This window comes from Molothrus ater, chromosome 3, assembly GCF_012460135.2.
Source record: "Molothrus ater isolate BHLD 08-10-18 breed brown headed cowbird chromosome 3, BPBGC_Mater_1.1, whole genome shotgun sequence".
In the NCBI taxonomy this organism is placed as follows: domain Eukaryota; kingdom Metazoa; phylum Chordata; class Aves; order Passeriformes; family Icteridae; genus Molothrus; species Molothrus ater.
The window spans coordinates 36,478,275-36,494,813 of NC_050480.2; the positions used below are offsets into that span (position 1 = coordinate 36,478,275).

Sequence of the window (16,539 nt, forward strand, 5' to 3'; positions counted from 1 at the left end):
TGCTTGTGTTAGAGAAAGTTTAAGGCCATGACTCCCAAATTTCCCTCTTGTGAAGTATCAGCTTTATCCAGATACATGTTGTTAGAGTATCAAGATTTACTTTTTCTAGCTGGGTCCTGACACTCCCAGAAACTTTTGAGAGTTCTCCTAATCTCCATGAGTTTTTATCTAATGTTCTGGTATTTCTTTAAATTTCTGAGCAATGTACTCCAGAAGTCTTCTCATGGGAAATCTTAAAAGAACAGGAAAGAAGACAGAGTGAGGAAGGACGTGAAGCCCAGGGTGCTAAGATGAAGAGACTCTGAAAGTTTGTAGCCTAAAGTACCTTGTGAGAGTTGGAAGGATCACTGAACAAACTAAACACGCTTCTGGTGTGTCAGCAGTTCTGAATGAGAAACTGTCATTAGCCCTTGGTGTAGCTGTCTGTGCTAAAGGTAGCTTGGTAAATGACCTTTTGCTGAGCTGGTTCTTGTGCAATTTCAGGTGTAGCCATTAATGGTGCTTCTATGTTTTATATGTATTAAAAAGCTGGTGCTCATTTCCTGGTCAAAATCTCCCCTGGGTATTTTTATTCTCCATTAACATTCCTTCTGGGGATTGAATTCTGGTCCTTTGCTTCCTGTCCTGTTCCTGTTCAGATGTTAATCAGCTGTTGCCTTCTATTCCAGTTACATGTTAGTGATGCTAGCATTTCTTGGTCAATGTTGACCAGTCCTCGCTTCTATAAAAGAATTAGGGAAGCTGAGCTACTCTTAACACAGCAGAGAGTAGATAATAAAATGCACATTTAAGGGTGTGGAGTGCAACTGAATTATGGGGACTGAGATCTTTGTATTGTGGAAGGAGAGAGCAGGACTGTAAGAAAAGTGCGATTCTGATAATTTTAAGAGAATTCTGCATGGTGCAGTGGATGTGACTGATACATGATATGTCCTGTGGTATTTCCATTCAACAGGAACTATGTATGACTGGAGTCCAGGGATTTCATTTTCTTTGGAAATGTGTTAGGTGTTAAGTAGGGCTTGTTACATGGACTGTTGTCCAACATCTAGCCTGATCCCTTTTTCTTGATAGCTCTTGGAATTGTTCCCATGCAGAGAACAGAGGTTTCTGCCTAACAGTCAAGGTCAATTGGTATGGAAAAGCAGGAATGAGCAATAATCCTCCTGAAATTCTATTTTAATCCAAGAGTCACTATAATGCTATTACTCAGCTCTGAATCCTGAGCATTAACATACAGGCAGAACTGAGATGTGAGTCTGCACTTGGAGCTGTCATCCTTTTATTTTAAAATGAGCTTCAACATAGCCAGCAGTAGAATGGATCTGAACATCCTTTTGAGATGCCTTCTCTGAATGAAAAGATCTTTCTCATTAAATGTTAAAGGGCTCTTTAATAACCTTGCAGTCCTTTTCTATTGTGCTTGGCACCAGCAGTCTACAGGTGCTGTTTTTAATTTCACACAGCTTGTTTTCCTGTCCTGGACAGACATCCCTTGGTGCAGCTATGGCATTGTCCATCTCCCTGGTTAGTTGTCTTGGCCAGGCTTTCTGCAGCAGCTTCTCAGGTAGTCTGGCTTGAGACATCTGAAATCTAAGGTTTCCTCTGTCCATAAGCACAGGAAGGCAACTAGACAAAACTCTCTTGTGTTTGCTTTTCATGAAGCTAGTCAGGAAATACTGATACCTCCTAAAGCAGGATGTGCCAATATCCTGTATTGGATAGGCATGCAGAATATAGGTGGGCCCACAGAGAGCAATAGTCCAGGTTAACTGTGGTGATCAGATATGTGTCACAGGACATTTGGTTTTGTTACTTGTGGGTATTGTACCTGCAAGTTTTTGGAGTGTGCTGACTCTGATAGCCACAAAAAAATCTTTCTGTGGTGTTGCATTAGAAACAAATGTGACTGTGATTGTGTTATGGAATGTATTTTTTCATTATTGCAAGTTTATCTTTCTCAATAAAAAGCAGTGCTAAAGAAATGCTGCTGTTAAGAGGAAAAGCTGGAAAGGTGATACAGTACCTGAAATAAAAAACTGCATCTGCATCATAATCACTGTATTTCTCTTGAGGAAGGGACACTCAGCACTGGTCAGAAGGCTGTTTTATAAGGTCAGAAAAGGCAACACAAGAAAAGGTGATGATGAAGAAAAGCCTAAAAGTCCTCTGCCTCTTTGAAGGGAGTGTTCAGCTGCTGCAACTACAAGCAGGCAGAAGTTGTGTGCATCTTAGAACCAAAGTGTTGGCTACCTCAGGCCTCAAGGGGCTTGCCAAATATGAGGAAGACACTAGGTGCCTATAAACGTTGCCTTTTTTTATTTCTCTTGTTCTTGCCCTTTTTGTCCAAAGCATTCCTGTTTGAACCTTCCTTTCTCTGCCAGGGACCTCTGTCTTGTTACTGAAGATAAAGCAATGCTCATGGGTGGTGGTGTGGTTTTGTATGCATGCCAAGTGGCTGTTTATTCTGTACAGGGCCCACAGAACTGTCTTAAGCAATTCTGTGCGAGATGACATCTGTTTGTGGTGTGTGGTAAAGGTTTTGCCTTTCTCAGATCACACAGAGAACAGAGCTACCCTGTAAGTGGATTTTACACTTAGGGATGCTCTCTGGTAAAGTCAGCTAGAGTCAGGTTTGTGTGCTGCCTGTGCAGCTGCACTCTGTCACTGCGTTGTGGTTAATCCCGGCTGGCAACCAAGTACCATGCAGGCACTTGGTCACTCTCCCCTCTGCCCCCAGGGGGATGGGGGGGAGAACTGGAAAAAAGTAAAACTTGGGGGTTGGGATTAGAGCTGTTTAATAATTCAAATAAAGTAAAATATAATAACAATTATAATGGCGAGAGGTTGTAATGGAGAGAGGGAGAGAGGAATAAAACCCAAGAAAAACAAGGGATACACAATGCAATTGGTCACCACCTGCTGACCAATGCCCAGCCTCTTCCTAAGCAGCAGTTGGCCCTTCCCAGCAGCTCCCCTCAGTTTATGTACTGAGCATGATGCCATTAAATATGGGATATTCCTTTGCTTGGTTTGAGTCAGCTGTCCTGACTGTGCTCCCTCTGAGCTTGGTCAGCTGTCCTGACTATGCTTCCTCCCAGCTTCTCATGCACCTTGTCACTGGCACAAGAAACTGAAAATTCCTTGAGTTCGAGTAAGCACTGCATAGTAACAGCTAAACCATCAGTGTGTTACCAACATCATTCTCATCCCGAATCCCAACCACAGCTCTGTACCTGCTACCAGGAAGACAATTAACTCTGTGCCAGCTGTAACCAGGACATGGTGTCCCTGTGAAGAAAGAGTTTGTGTGTGTTTTGTCAGTGTGAGCCTTGTGGCCCTTGTAAGCCAATCCAGTGAAGTTGTTATTGTCAGTGATCTTAGAAATCCTACTGGAACAACAGTGGGTAATAGCTAGAAGACAATAGAATTGGACCTACTGCAGGTAATAGACTGGTAGAAAGAGGACTGTAAATGTTAAGGAGCATTACTGATGAGAGGTGGAAAGGATAAAAAGAACCACGAGTTTAAGTTTCCTCTTGTATTACAGTGCTAATTAAAATAGCTGAAGAGCTGCCTCCTGCTGTAGCTCCAGGCTAAAATTGAGCTTCTGCAGGGTAGTCTTAATGTGGACTTGACAGCAAGCTCCTTCAGAGAGACACTTGTGAATAGTGTGATGAGCAGAATTAGTGCCTTCTTCTATTTCTGGATATTACCTATATCCATTTCTGCCTTGGAGCACAAGGTCCATCTGTTCTGCAGAGAGTATCTGCTCCTCTCTGAACAGAGGTGTGGTGAATTGAACCACCTCGGGATTCTCACTCTGCTAGCAAGAGATGCTCAGGTATTGTAGATGAGGAGGCCTTTGCTGTGCTGTTCACTGCAGGGTTGTCTGCAAAACAAAATTAGGTTGGTGTGGAAGAGTGGATGGAGCAGAATGACAGTGACTGGATTCTTGATGGTGGACAGGAAAGCAGGTGGGGAAGCAGGGACCCCTGGAGAAAAAACAGCTGCCTTTCCGAGGTCAGTTACTGGTCTGCACAGGCATCCTGCTTGGTGGAGAGATGGCTAAAAGAGCTGTGCTTTCTGGGATACAGTGAAGGCATGGAGCTTTTACAGTGAAGCCATTTTACCTGGCATTAGATAGTAGTCTGATGGTGCAGCAGTTTGCTGTTGACTTCTGCCCTGTCACCTGGCTATGGGTTGCTCTGAGCATGCCTGGTTGTTTCCATGTTTTGTGCTGATAGGTGACTGACACCAAGTTTCCTTTCTCATGTTTCAGGAGCTGTTGGCCAGATGCTGCGGAATACTGACAGGAGAAAGCTGATTCGGAGACAAACGACCAGAAATGTTTGGACACGTCGTCACTTTGGATCTGTAAGTCCTTGTTTGAGGGAAAGTTGTCTGGCAGCCCTGTGAGTTTTTAACTATCTATGGAAATTCTCAGATCATGAGGGTAGATTTCAAATCCTGGGTTTTTTTCCAGATAAGTGGGAATGAGATGGCAGGTAGCATAGTTACTGCCTCTAGGGTAGGAAGCAGGAGAGTTCTGTTTGAGCCTGAGGAACAGTGTGCTGAGAGACAGGGAGGCCCCTGGCAAGTTCGTTCTGAGCACAGCTGCAATGGAAACATACATGGACCCATGGGTGCAGCTGTTCCTGGAAACCTCTGTCTGTCTGCCATGTGGCTGGTGGTTATGCAATGATGCTGAACCACCTTCTAGGTTGGGAGTTGATGGAAAGTAGATTCAAACTATGCTGATCTGATCCCTCCTGGAGGTGCACGTTCTCCCTCTTTCTCCCATCATACTTTGCAGTTTGCCCCACAGAGCAGTTGCACTGTTGTGAAGCTGTTTTTCCGTGTGCTAGTTGAGACCCGACTCCAGCATTGTAGCAAGGAAAGTAGCCAGACAGCTTGTTGGGGCAGGGCCAGCACTGGGGCACCTCTTCAGTTTGTTTTGGCAGAACCTGATTTTGCATGGTCCTGGTTGCCTGCTTGTTCCTTTCACCTTCAGTCTGACTCTCCCTGCGTGTGTATATCTGCTCCACCCTGCCTCGTGTCCCACCTCCCAGGGCTTCATGCCACTGACATGGAAAAAGTAACATAGCAGCAGTAGTGTTTCAGGGAAAGGAAGGCTTTACTGAAGCCTTTACTCATGCCAGTGGCAGAGTGATGGCTACAAAGCTACTCTCTTACAGCTGACTAACCCAGATTAACCAAATTCTGTTCTTGTAGCGATGGGTACCTGTTGTGTTTGATTTCCACTGGCAACTAAGCATCACACAGCTGTTGACTCACTTCTTATCCCTCCATGGGATGGGGAGAGATTTTGGAAAGAAGTAAAATTTTGTTGGTTGAGATACTGACAGTTAAATGGGACAGAAAAGGAGGGGATCATAATAAAATAAGTAGAATAGACAAAACAAGGGATGCACAGTGCAATTGCTCACCACCTCCTGACCAATGCCCAGCCAATTCCTGAGCAGTGGCCTGTGGCCACCTTTCCCCCTGGTTTGTATCCTGACCATGATACCATATGCTGTGGGACATCCCTTTGGACAGTGAGGGTCAGCTGTCCTGGCCATGTCACCTCTCAGCTTCTTGTGCCCCTCAGCCTACTCACTGGTAGGGCGAGAAGCTGAAGAATCTTTGCCTTAATGTAAACACTGCTTAGCAACATTTAAAACATCAGTGTGTTATCAACATTATTCTCATCTGAAATCCAAAGCACAACACTTACTAGCTACTAGGAAGAAAATTAACTCTATCCCAGGCAAAACCAGTTAAATACCCCAGGCTTTGACCAGAGAGGAATGTTGTTTCTGAACCTGTTTTGTGTCCATGGTTGGCTGGATACTTTACAGAGGCCTGTTAACAGCAAGGTAGAGTATGATATGCTGCTTGATGGCAATCAGAGCGTGGCTTGCCTTCCTCTCCCTTGTGGAGGTGTGGGTTATCACAGCTCTAGGCACAAATGTTTTGGATTAAACAAAAGCCTGATAATTGCCAGCTCATTTGTGGGTGAAAAACACTGACTTAAAAGGATGAGTGAGATAATTATTAGCATCACCAAACTTCTGTTCCGAAGGCTTCACAGTTAGCATCCCTCTGCAGTGCCAGGGGAGATTAGCTGGGAGGGTCCCATTCTAGAGGAGGTTTGTTTAGTCGTTTCTGCAACCAGTGTTGCTTTGAAACCATTGCTTCATGAATTTTGAGTTTATGTGATTCCAGTTGCCTGAGTGCCTTTACATTTCCTTGCCATGTGCCTTTCCAGCTCTTGCTGGGCCATGTGGCCAGGTATTTTTAAGTTCATTTTCTTTACTTTCAGAAGATCTGATGTAGGCTGAGGCAGCTACCTGGAATGAGGTGGCCATCCCAGTTGTCCTTGGCTATAAATATTCCCTATGCCTTACATATTTGTGGGATGAGATTTCAAGCTGGCTGTTTTGGTGGATGCTTAGCTATTTGTTTCTCTTCTTCAGGTCATCTGAGTGAGTGTCCTGGCTTCATGAGGCTTTGAATTTGAGCCCAGGCTGGTAAGTGCTCATGTTCTTATGAACTAGAGAAATGATTGTGATTTCAGCTGGGCATATCTTCATGCACATCTCCTGTCCTTAGCCTGGCAGAAATTGAGAGAAGAGTCCCCTAGACCACCTGTTTGATAGCGGGCCATTTACAAAGCTTCTTCTGGCTTTTCTTTTTGAAAAAGAGAAATGTCTTCCCAGCAAATCAGACCTGATGCAGTTTAACACCACAACACAGACCTATCTGTTTCGCTTAGGGATGCAGTGAAATGTGCATTCAGTATTATGGATGTAATTTTTCTAAAATATTAGAGATCTCTGCATCTACTTGAGTCTTTTTAGGAGAAGGGACTTTGAGGGAATGACTGCAGCAAGGGGAAGTTCCCAGCATTCTGATGGGAGAGATTTACAGGTTAGTCCTAGGAAGTTGTTTGTGTTTGTGGAAAGGTTTGAGAAACTTTTGTGAGCTTGTGTTTATAGCAGAGTGAAGGATGGTTTGCAAATGTACCTGTGAAGTGTAAAGCCTGTTATGGCTTGGGACTGCTCTGTGCTTGGTGCAGACACCTCCCACTTGCCTTCCTCTCAGGGGACTCAGTCTGGGTATCAAAAGAGGCAGCTAGATAAGAATTGGAGAGAATTCTTGAGGATAAGAACTGGGGAGAATTCTCAAGGCTCTGTTAGACCATTACCATGTCTAACTCCACTGTCCTACATACAAAGCAAATGAAGTCTGCTGGGTCACGGGCCCCGTGGCAGCCATCGACTGCAGGTATGTAAAAGGGACTTGTGTGGCCCTGCTTGTGGAAGTGGGGAGAGGAGATGATCTGAGTGGACACAGGTCCTGCCTGCACTTTGAAGGTCTGCAGGTCAGGTGCTGAGGGTTGCAGAGATGCTGGGCATGCTGGGCTTGCTGGGTGTAAGGGTCTTGCAAGGGGAATGAGAATTGGGCACTTACTCCAAATATAGGACAGCTATGAATGATGCATATGTGGTCACTGGGAAAAGTCTGGAATTGGGCTCTGCAGCACTTGCTTGATAGCTCTGAGACTTCTTGTCTTGTGTACAACAGAGTGGTTGACATTTTGGCTGCTTGTAGGGAAGTCTTCCTGTCCTCAACTGCAGACCTAGAAGATGGAAAGAAAGCTGTCTTGTATACAAGACAGCTGCTTTTCTTCTACCCTATTTTTTGCTCTTGTACTGTTCCTGCAGCAGGAAGAATCCCAGTATAGCTAGGGTGAAGGAACTAATCTTTCCACTAGTGGTACAGCTGCATGTCTACATATGTGCACTTATTCCCTCTAGGGGTGGTGAGGCATTGGACCAGGTTGCCTGGAGAGGTTGTGAACTCCTCATCGCTGAAGGTTCGAGGCCAGGCTGGATGGGGCTCTGAGCAACCTGGTCTAGTGGAAGATGTCCCTGTCCATGGCAGGGGGGTTGGAATAAGATGATCTTTAAGGTCCTTTCCAATCCAAACCATTCTGTGATTCTGTGTTGCAGAATCTCGCCTTAAGTACCAAGGGGTCAAAACTGCTACTCCCTAATTTGATGCCACCTATGACTTGGGGGTTGTCTTTGTCTTTTCTGCCAGAGTAATCAGTTCTCCTTCTAACAAATCTCCTGTGGTCTGCTGCACTGGTCCCAGTGTAAGCCAAAAAATTCTGGGCTCTTTAATGGCTAAAGTCTCCTCCCACATAGTCCCTGCTGACAGTGACAGGACATGATCAATAACTCCTGCTCCAGCTGTCAGTGCTGCCTGTAAGGCTTGCAGTTTCCATATTGAAAAAGGCCTTTCCTAAAGAGCCTAATCAATATGCTGCTGTGAGGTCTGTTCTCATTTGCTATATATAATCTGGACACACAGCTACGTGAGTGAGCGTGTGTAGAGGGGGGAGAGGATGTGCCAGCCCTCTGCTCTCACTAGCTGGGAGAAGGACACAGCTGCCTCTTACTTTGCTCCCTCTCCTGCAGCTGCTGCTCAAGGCTTGTGGCTACATCCTTTACCTGCTCTATTAGCACTCTGCATGGGGACCTGCTCTGGGACTCCAGGGGAGCCAGATTCCTGCTGGGTCACTTCTAGGGTTGGATGGAGCAGCCGTGACTCTGTCTTGTGTGCCCTTTCTGCTGTTGGTAGGTAACCCGCTTTGGGAGCCACGCAGGTGGGAGGATGTCGAGCACGGCCCCATCAAAGAAGCCTTACCGCAAGGCGCCCCCGCAGCACCGCGAAATCCGACATGAGGTGCCCATCATTCGTGACGACCAGGATGGAGTGATCTTGGCTGAGCAGAGTCAGGTAACAACTTGCCGGGTGACAAAGGGCTTAACACCATTGCACCAGCAAATAGGGTTTAGTTACACCGAGGCAGGCCAGCTCGAGCAGGCAGAGGGGTTTGAGGTTTGCAACCTGAACTTCTCCTCATCGTGGTCCCTGGAGTCCAGCAGTGAGAAGGAAGTGGCAGGGTGCAGAGCAGAGTTGAACGTCAAGAGCCAGACTGCCTCTCCAGCGCTTCAGCGTGGTGGGAAGATGGGGCAGCGAAGTGGGAAGCGGTGCCCGAACCGCAGTCGTGGGCACCGCAGCAAATTTGTGAGCCGTAGCATGGAGACAGTTCTGGTGTCTGGAGATGAAAGACACCATCCCACTTGCTCCTTCAAGAGCAGAAGCCTGGAACGCTCACTTATATTTAAAGAGCCTCCTGAAGTCCTGACACCGAGGAAGTTTCGTGTCTCCTCTACACACCTGCCTCTCAAAGGGATCCTGAAGCAGACCAACATGACTGGCTCATGCCCTGAGAGCTTGTGCAAGTCCCGCTCAGTAGAGACACTTTGCCACGGTCGTGGCTCACGCAAATACAGTGATCCTGAGCTCTGCCTCAGTCCTGGGGAGAAGCGCTCCCTGGAGCAAAGCAGCAGCAGGGCCGCTGGCTCTGTCAAGCGCAGGGGGAAGCTCACAGAGGAAAAACTGCAGTTCTCCAAATTCCTGGATGAGATTACCCAGCGGGTGCTGAGTCCCAGCCGCTTGCGCTCACTGGGAGAGACCAGGGGAGCAGAACAAGACCAGAACTCTCCCCGTTTCCCCAGAAGCTCTGTGCCAGAAGGCCAAGGGGAAGGTCGCCTAAAAGGGGTCAAAAACAAGCATGCAACTGAAAGATCCCCCTGCCCAAGCAGAAGAAAAGCAGAAAAGAAAAGTGAGGGGCTGGGACTGGCTTCGGGCCAGAGAAAATATGCTGAGGAAGCTGAGAGAGCTTCCAGAATAAGAAAGAAACCTGCCCTTGGGAGGAAGGACAGTAAGGGAAAACCCCTTTCCTTGGAGAGAAGGGTAGTAGATCTATGTCAGTATGAGCTGCAGCAGCTGGCAGACGTGGGGCTGGCAGGGACATCCTCTGGGCAGCAGCATTCACTATCTTCATGGAAAAGCAGTGCAGAGGGCAGAAGGGATGAAAGCAGTCTCTGTTCACAGCTAATACAGCCACACCATCAGTGTGCTAAGCTTGGGCAGAAGCGTACAGTGGAGCCGAACTACCCAGAGAAAGGATCCTGCTCCACTCCAACATGCTGGAGTCGGGAGGAGGGACCTACCCCATCTAGATCCTCCCCTTCCTTCAACCTGGCACTAAACAAGGTAGGTGCCAGGGTCACCGACTTGCAGGCAGGGCTCTCACAAAGGCCAAACCCCTACCTGGATCTCATCTAGTCTGGAATGCCAGGGCAGAGACTGAGAGCAGGCCTCATGTTGTGGGTGCTTAATCACCAGAGGCTGCTCTCTTGTGGGTGCCACTCATGGCTGTGCTAGAGGTTGGGTATATCTTCCTAGGAGTAACCAGCTTCCCTTTGGCCCCAAGAATTAAGGAAGGTAGAAACTGGTGCTTTCTCCCCACTGCAAACTTCCCAGTTGTTTGCTGGTTGGAGGCCCTTCAGGCTGCTGAGTAGTAGGTGTGTGCAGGCAGCTCCGTTGTCAGGAGGTGCTGGGATGTTCCTAGTGCTTTGTGTGTGCCCTGTGCCTATCTGCCTCAGGGTACTTGATCTTTGTATGATGGCTGTTTCAGGTCCTTTAAGCTTTCTCCTCTTTTCTGTAGCCTGCTTTGAGGCAATGCCATTACCCTGTATTAATAAGAATCACATTATCCCCTTTGCCTTGTCGCTATCATCTGCTGTTTGTGTATTTGTGGGGGCAGGGGAGGCAGTTGCTTGATAATTCTGTGTGAATTAACTGATTTCCATGTGGAGTCAGGAGGTAAGAAAAGAATGGATTGATGCTTTGTCCTTAGGAACAGGAGGGTGTATGCAGGTGTTAAAGACCATTCTTTTAAAGTGTGAATTAATGAAGATAGCAGCCTCATGATGTCTTAGGGCCAGAACTGGGATGGTGTACTTTATGGAATTGTTAGCAGCTTGACTGTCCGACATGGTCTCTCAGCCCAGAGCTGACTGTGACACTTAATAGACTGTCTGAAGCGTGGCTGCACTTGGGTTTGTGAAGTGCTCCTGGTATCAACCACCAGAAATAATCCATGGGCAGTTTGGACTTTGTTAGAATGGTCAGAGTCTTGGCTTTCACAAAAAAAAAAGTTGTTTCTACTGCTAATTAATTATCTCCCAGCCATCCTGGCAGGCAGCAGCCATCTCATGGGTTAGCACAGAGAGCTCAGAATAGCTGAGCTGTGTGCTCTTGTCACTGCTCTCTGCCTTCTTGTTCTGCAGGGCCCTGCTCCAGCTATCTCTGGGGATCTTGCCCATAACATTTTCTTTTACAGGCTTTCCTGACCTTTAGTGCTTCTTCTGCTACCCCAGTATAGTTACAGTGGCTGGTTTCACGTCTGCAGAAAGAAACCTTTTTTTGCAGCACAATCTGGGTCATATAATTGGTAGCCACATTTTTCAGCTCCCAAATGATTCTCACTCATGATTTTTGTGGGGCTTCAGGGCCCCACAAGTGATTGCTGTGGTGACTAGTGAATCCTGTGTATGCTGGTCTGTGAGATTCCTGCTGCCCACCAGCTGTGGATGTGGAGGAAGCTGAAAGACCTAAGGTGGTGATGTTACCAAAGAGATGCTGAGATTGCACCATGGTAGGGTAAAGTTACCTAACTTGTGTGGTGGTTTCTAGTCTTCTACCCTGAACCAGAGCACACAGCGTGTTTTGGTATCAGACAGCTGAGCAGTGGGTACAAATCCTTGTAGTTCTAAGCTTGCCTAGTATGAACTGTCAGAGCAGGGGAGAAGGAGTCACAGCTAGGGTCTAGCAACCAAGACTGCCTTTTAGGACAGTGTGAGAGACCAACTCCTCTTCTAAAAGAATCTCACAGCTGTTTTCTTCCCTGTGCAGGAACCCTTGACGGATGCAGAAAGGATGAAGTAAGTGTCCTGCTCCCCCTTTATGCCTGTCATACTGCAACTGTGTGGGTGCTGATTCCTCACATCCTGCTTGTGCCACCTGTGCAGTGAAGCTGACTGGCCCTGCAGGCTCCTCTCAGATCTTCAATCTTCCTGGGGCCGTGTGGGCAGAGCTTTGGTCTGTGCCTTGCATGTCCCTCCCGCTGGAGGAGGAGGGAACATGGATCCCCAGTGCAGGTGCAGGCAGAGGAGTTGGTGGGTGTGAAAGAAAGTAGATTAAGTCTTTAACAGAGATGGAGAGAGGATTTTTCCCTTCTATTCATCCATCCTGGACTGGGATAAATTATTGATTGCTTTTCATTCATCAGTGAGGGACACTGGAGCTGTGCAGCTCATCTGTCTTTATGCAAGCACTGTAACCCAAGAGGGAGCTGGGAGCCATGGCTGGCCAGCTGGCATGTACTTCTTTGCCCCTGCTCCAAGAGTGTTTGTCTGTCTGTCCTGACAGAGATGTACCTCTTGCTTCATGCATTGGAGTCTCCTGAGTGTTCAGTTCCTGACTTCCTGGGGCCCCTGTGAGGGCTCTTGGGCCCTGGTGCAGGGGAGTGGGGTGGGGGTGCTGGTGTGGAATCCTCCCTGTGCACTCAGTGGTTCCTTGCTCCTGGTTCCTGCCCCAGGCTACTGCAGCATGAGAATGAGGAGCTTCGCCGACGGCTGACATACGTGACTAACAAAATGGAGGCAATGGAGAGGGAACTGGAGTCAGGTCAGGACTACCTGGAGATGGAACTGGGCCAGAATCGTGAGGAGCTGGAGAAGTTCAAGGATAAATTCCGTAGGTACGACAAAGAAAATGAGAGGGGTAGAGTTAGAAAGATCCCTCACACGAAAGACTCCCTCAGCTGGTATGAGCAGGTTGTGCCCTATTGTGCAAATCAAAGGTGTGCTGCATCCTTGAAAAGGTGCACCTCCAGACTCTAGGGGAGATAAAGGCTCTGCAGCCATTATTTCTTCCCAGGTACAGGAATGCTGCCAGCATGAAAGGCTGATGACAGGGAGTTTTTCATCTGTTGGATGTAAGCATGCGTGCAAAAAAAGCCACTGGTGGCTGCAAAAAAATACATCATTGCTTCACCTGAAAAGTACCTCAGTTAAAAATCAGTGCCAGTCACTGGCATGAGCATAGACATAGCTCAGAGGAGTCCTCCAAAGTCATCTACATCCCCTCCTGCAGGATCCTTTCACCCTGCCAGCCTCATCTTGCCTCCAGTAATTTGGGGTCTGAAGGCCATCATGTCTCAGAGGTGAGGCATAGTTAATATGCCTGATTGTCTTAGTAGCAGTCTTTCTGAGTTCTGGAGTTGGTAGTTTTCTTGGCACCTATGGAGCCAACTTGAGTAGGTGCCTGAAATCCATTCCCAAGCATACAAACTTGTTTCTATAGGTTGCAGAACAGCTACACTGCTTCCCAGAGAACCAACCAAGACCTGGAGGAGAAGCTGCATGCCCTGGTGAGTGCCCTATTAAGTCACTAGAGAGATGAGGTGGAAGAGACCAGTCTGTGTTTGGAGCAGATGGGGGAAGGGGTCCTGTCCTTACCCAGCAGATGTGGCAGTGGGTGAGGGGTGAGATTCTGGCCATGATCATCTACTACCCATTCTGGCTGGTGTCATGAGTGGCTTTCTTGATTTACTGAGCCTGTACTTGGTCATGCACGAGAGCTTTGGTTCCTCACAACATAATTGCATGGTATTCCGTCATGTTGCTTCAGTCCCTCTCAAAAAGTGCCAGGGATGTGTCCGGGGTGGTCATCCTGGGAGGACGGGGGCAGTCAGAGCAGAGCCAATGTGCGTGTATGTCTGTTGTGTGCATTCATAACACTCATGGCTGTTTCTTTTCTCTCCCTCCCCCTCTCTTTCTCTTTCTCCTCCCCACGCTGCCGCTGGCACACTCTGGGCGCACTCACCTCTCAGGCCTCTCTCAGCCAAAGCTGGATTTTTGCAGTTGCGTCTTTTCGTTTGTGTGTTTTTCCTTTTTCCTCTTTACGTGTCTCAGCCTGTTGGTCTCATTGTCAATCCCACATACCCCATCTCAGATGAAGAGGCCCCAGCCCTCGTCCAGCCAAGGGCTCACCTGGTATCCAGCAGCTGCCCGCAGATGCAGCAGGTCCTAGCTTGCAGGGCTCCATCTTAAGAGTGTTTGACTCTGAGCCAGCTGCAGCATGACATGTTGGGAAGTGGTGCCCATAAGCTGCAGCACTGCATAAGGTGTGGATGGCTGTGAGCCTTGTTTGCTCCCTTTCCTTCCCCTTCTGAGCTGTGAGCAAGCAAGTCAAATAGCTGAGGTGCTGATTGCCTCTGTGTAGCCCAGGAGGAGATTTCTTTGGTTCTAGAACTTGAATTTCTTGGGTTAATATTCACTAGCAATTATTCGTTGTGCTGGTGCCTGAAGAGACTGCATACTGGTGAAGTACTGGCTCCCCTATCCACTTGCCTGTTGCTGTGCTGTACCTCTGATGCACAGCTGGCCCTGCTGGTCACAGCTTCACAGCACCCTTGGGCGGTTTGGAAGAACTTCTTGAGACAGCGACAGCTTGGTTATTCTGAGCTGCTGTCCCTCTTTGCTGTTACCTCTGAGTCTCTGGCAGCCCTGTACCTGAACTGTTAGGGAGTCTGAAGAGGCAAGGTTCCCTGCTTTATGGAGGACATTAGCTGAACTTCAAATGAAGCCACAGGTCCTTTAACTTACTAGAGCAAGGCTTAAACTCTTGCGAGATGGTGCCTCCCCCCTTTTGTCCATTCAGTTTTGACTGCTGGATCTTTTCAGGCAGTATTCTTGTTTTGGTTTCCCTAGGAAAGCCCCCCCAGGAAGAAGGGCTGGGTGTCACAATCTCAGAGGTCTTTGCTTTCAGTGTCAGGTTGAGATTGATTGCTCAAAACCACTAGCTTTTTGTGAGGCACCATGGGAACCAGAGGTGGAGAGGAAACATGCTGGTGCTGCAAGAAGAGACACTGCGTTAAGGAGATTCTGACTCAACCTCTTGTCTCTGTAGCTAGCAGAGCAGCTGGTCCCATTTGGCTTTTGGAATCACCTTCCTTTGAAGAGAGTTGTCTCCCTTGTCTGTCTGTCTGTCTGGAAGTTTTTTTGTGTCCCAGCTGAACATGTCATTGTGCTATGCTTGGGCTGAGGTGGGTGGTAAAGCCAGGTTCTGTGCTAGGAAGTTTTAAACCTGGTGTTCTTGCATCTCAGATTAAAAAGGCGGAAATGGACCGCAAGACGCTGGACTGGGAGATTGTAGAGCTCACTAATAAATTGCTTGATGCCAAAACCACCATCAATAAGCTGGAGGAACTCAATGTAAGTGTCAGTCTGCAAATGGCTGTGAAATTGTGTGAGGTGTGGGCTTTTCCTTTTGTTCAAAGTCATTAGTGTAAAGGAGCACATGAATGACTCCAGTGTGTATGGAAGTGCAGGAGCTGTACAGGATAGCAGGGACAGACAAACAGAAGAGGGTACGAGGGGTTGAACAGAGAAGAGCGAATCTTCAAGTTTGATGTATTTGCTCTTTTGAGCTTAGGGTTTGACTTGAGTCTGGGCTGTACCTAAGGAGGGGTCATTCACTCCAGAGCTGGGAGGGAGCTGATGCCTTTTCTACACTATTAATATAGAAGTTCCTGGATCCAGTGCTTGTCTCTACTAACTGCTCTCAACTCCTTCCAATCTGTTTGCATCATTAGATATAGCTGAACTGTGGGATGGGAGAGAAAAGGTGTGATTTTTGGGGATGTTTAAAATCCCCAGAGGGAGTGGGGCTTGATACACTGACAGAGGATAAGCCAGGAACAAGGACTGGAGTTAAAAGGGACACCGTGGCTGAGTTGTAAGAAAATACATAAAAGTATAGGGAAGAGGGAATGGCAGTGCCCTCATGAACGATTCATCAGATGCCTCTTCTGGCTTCTGTTCAAACAGTATCTGGTCAGTTGGTGCCTTTTTGGGTAAGAGTTTGGGCAAGTCTGACAGTGTTGCACACCTGTGCCCTCTCTTGCAGGAACGCTATCGACAGGACTGTAACCTTGCAGTACAGCTGCTCAAGTGTAACAAGTCGCACTTCAGGAACCACAAGTTTGCTGATGTGAGTAGTAATCCTGCTGAGGTGGGGAAGAAGGGCTCATGGACTTTGACTGCATTTTGCTTTCTCCAGCTTTCTCCACAGGGCTGCTGGCCTCTCATCCTTCAGTCTCAGAGGTGGGGGGAGGTTCCTGTTCCCACTCCTACTGAGAAGGCAGCACAGAGCTTCTGCCAGCTCCTCTTTCATGAGAGCTTCATTTCACAGTTCAGCCAGGAGCTGTTATAAAGAGCACAATAACCTTGAACTTGATAGTCTGCTGGGTGCATGCTGGTAGCTGGCAGGAGGACAGACCTCTCTCTTACTCTGCTCCATCCTTTTTCCTTCCTCTCCTGGCCACATGCAAGGGCCATACTGCTCATAAGAAGCAGCAGTAGTCTGACCCGATGACACTTATTACTCTGAGGAGAAATGTGTGAGGCAGCATTCAGGGTTTTCTAGGCCTTCCGAGCAGGAGAAGCTGGTGCCAACTCAACTCACTGCCCCCTGTGGGGAGGGATGAGGGTGCGGGCAGCTTAGCTCATCCTGCTCTCATCTCCTTTCACATTAGTAGCATCA

General features: G+C 47.8%; 1 protein-coding gene across 2 annotated transcripts in view; it reads left to right on the forward strand.

Moving 5' to 3' along the window:
- Positions 1–16,539, forward strand: part of TJAP1 (tight junction associated protein 1) — a 40,208-nt gene that overhangs the window by 18,542 nt on the left and 5,127 nt on the right. Inside the window, exons 3-11 of one of the 2 annotated variants that reach the window (XM_036379938.1) lie at positions 4,283–4,377; positions 6,483–6,536; positions 8,656–8,814; positions 11,845–11,873; positions 12,530–12,691; positions 13,297–13,363; positions 13,826–13,855; positions 15,102–15,209; positions 15,904–15,987. In XM_036379938.1, the coding sequence (XP_036235831.1) occupies positions 8,689–8,814; positions 11,845–11,873; positions 12,530–12,691; positions 13,297–13,363; positions 13,826–13,855; positions 15,102–15,209; positions 15,904–15,987 (606 nt within the window). In that variant the 5' untranslated portion in view covers positions 4,283–4,377; positions 6,483–6,536; positions 8,656–8,688. The remainder of the gene's footprint in view (positions 1–4,282; positions 4,378–6,482; positions 6,537–8,655; positions 8,815–11,844; positions 11,874–12,529; positions 12,692–13,296; positions 13,364–13,825; positions 13,856–15,101; positions 15,210–15,903; positions 15,988–16,539) is intronic. The other variant, XM_036379939.1, reaches the window with a different exon arrangement.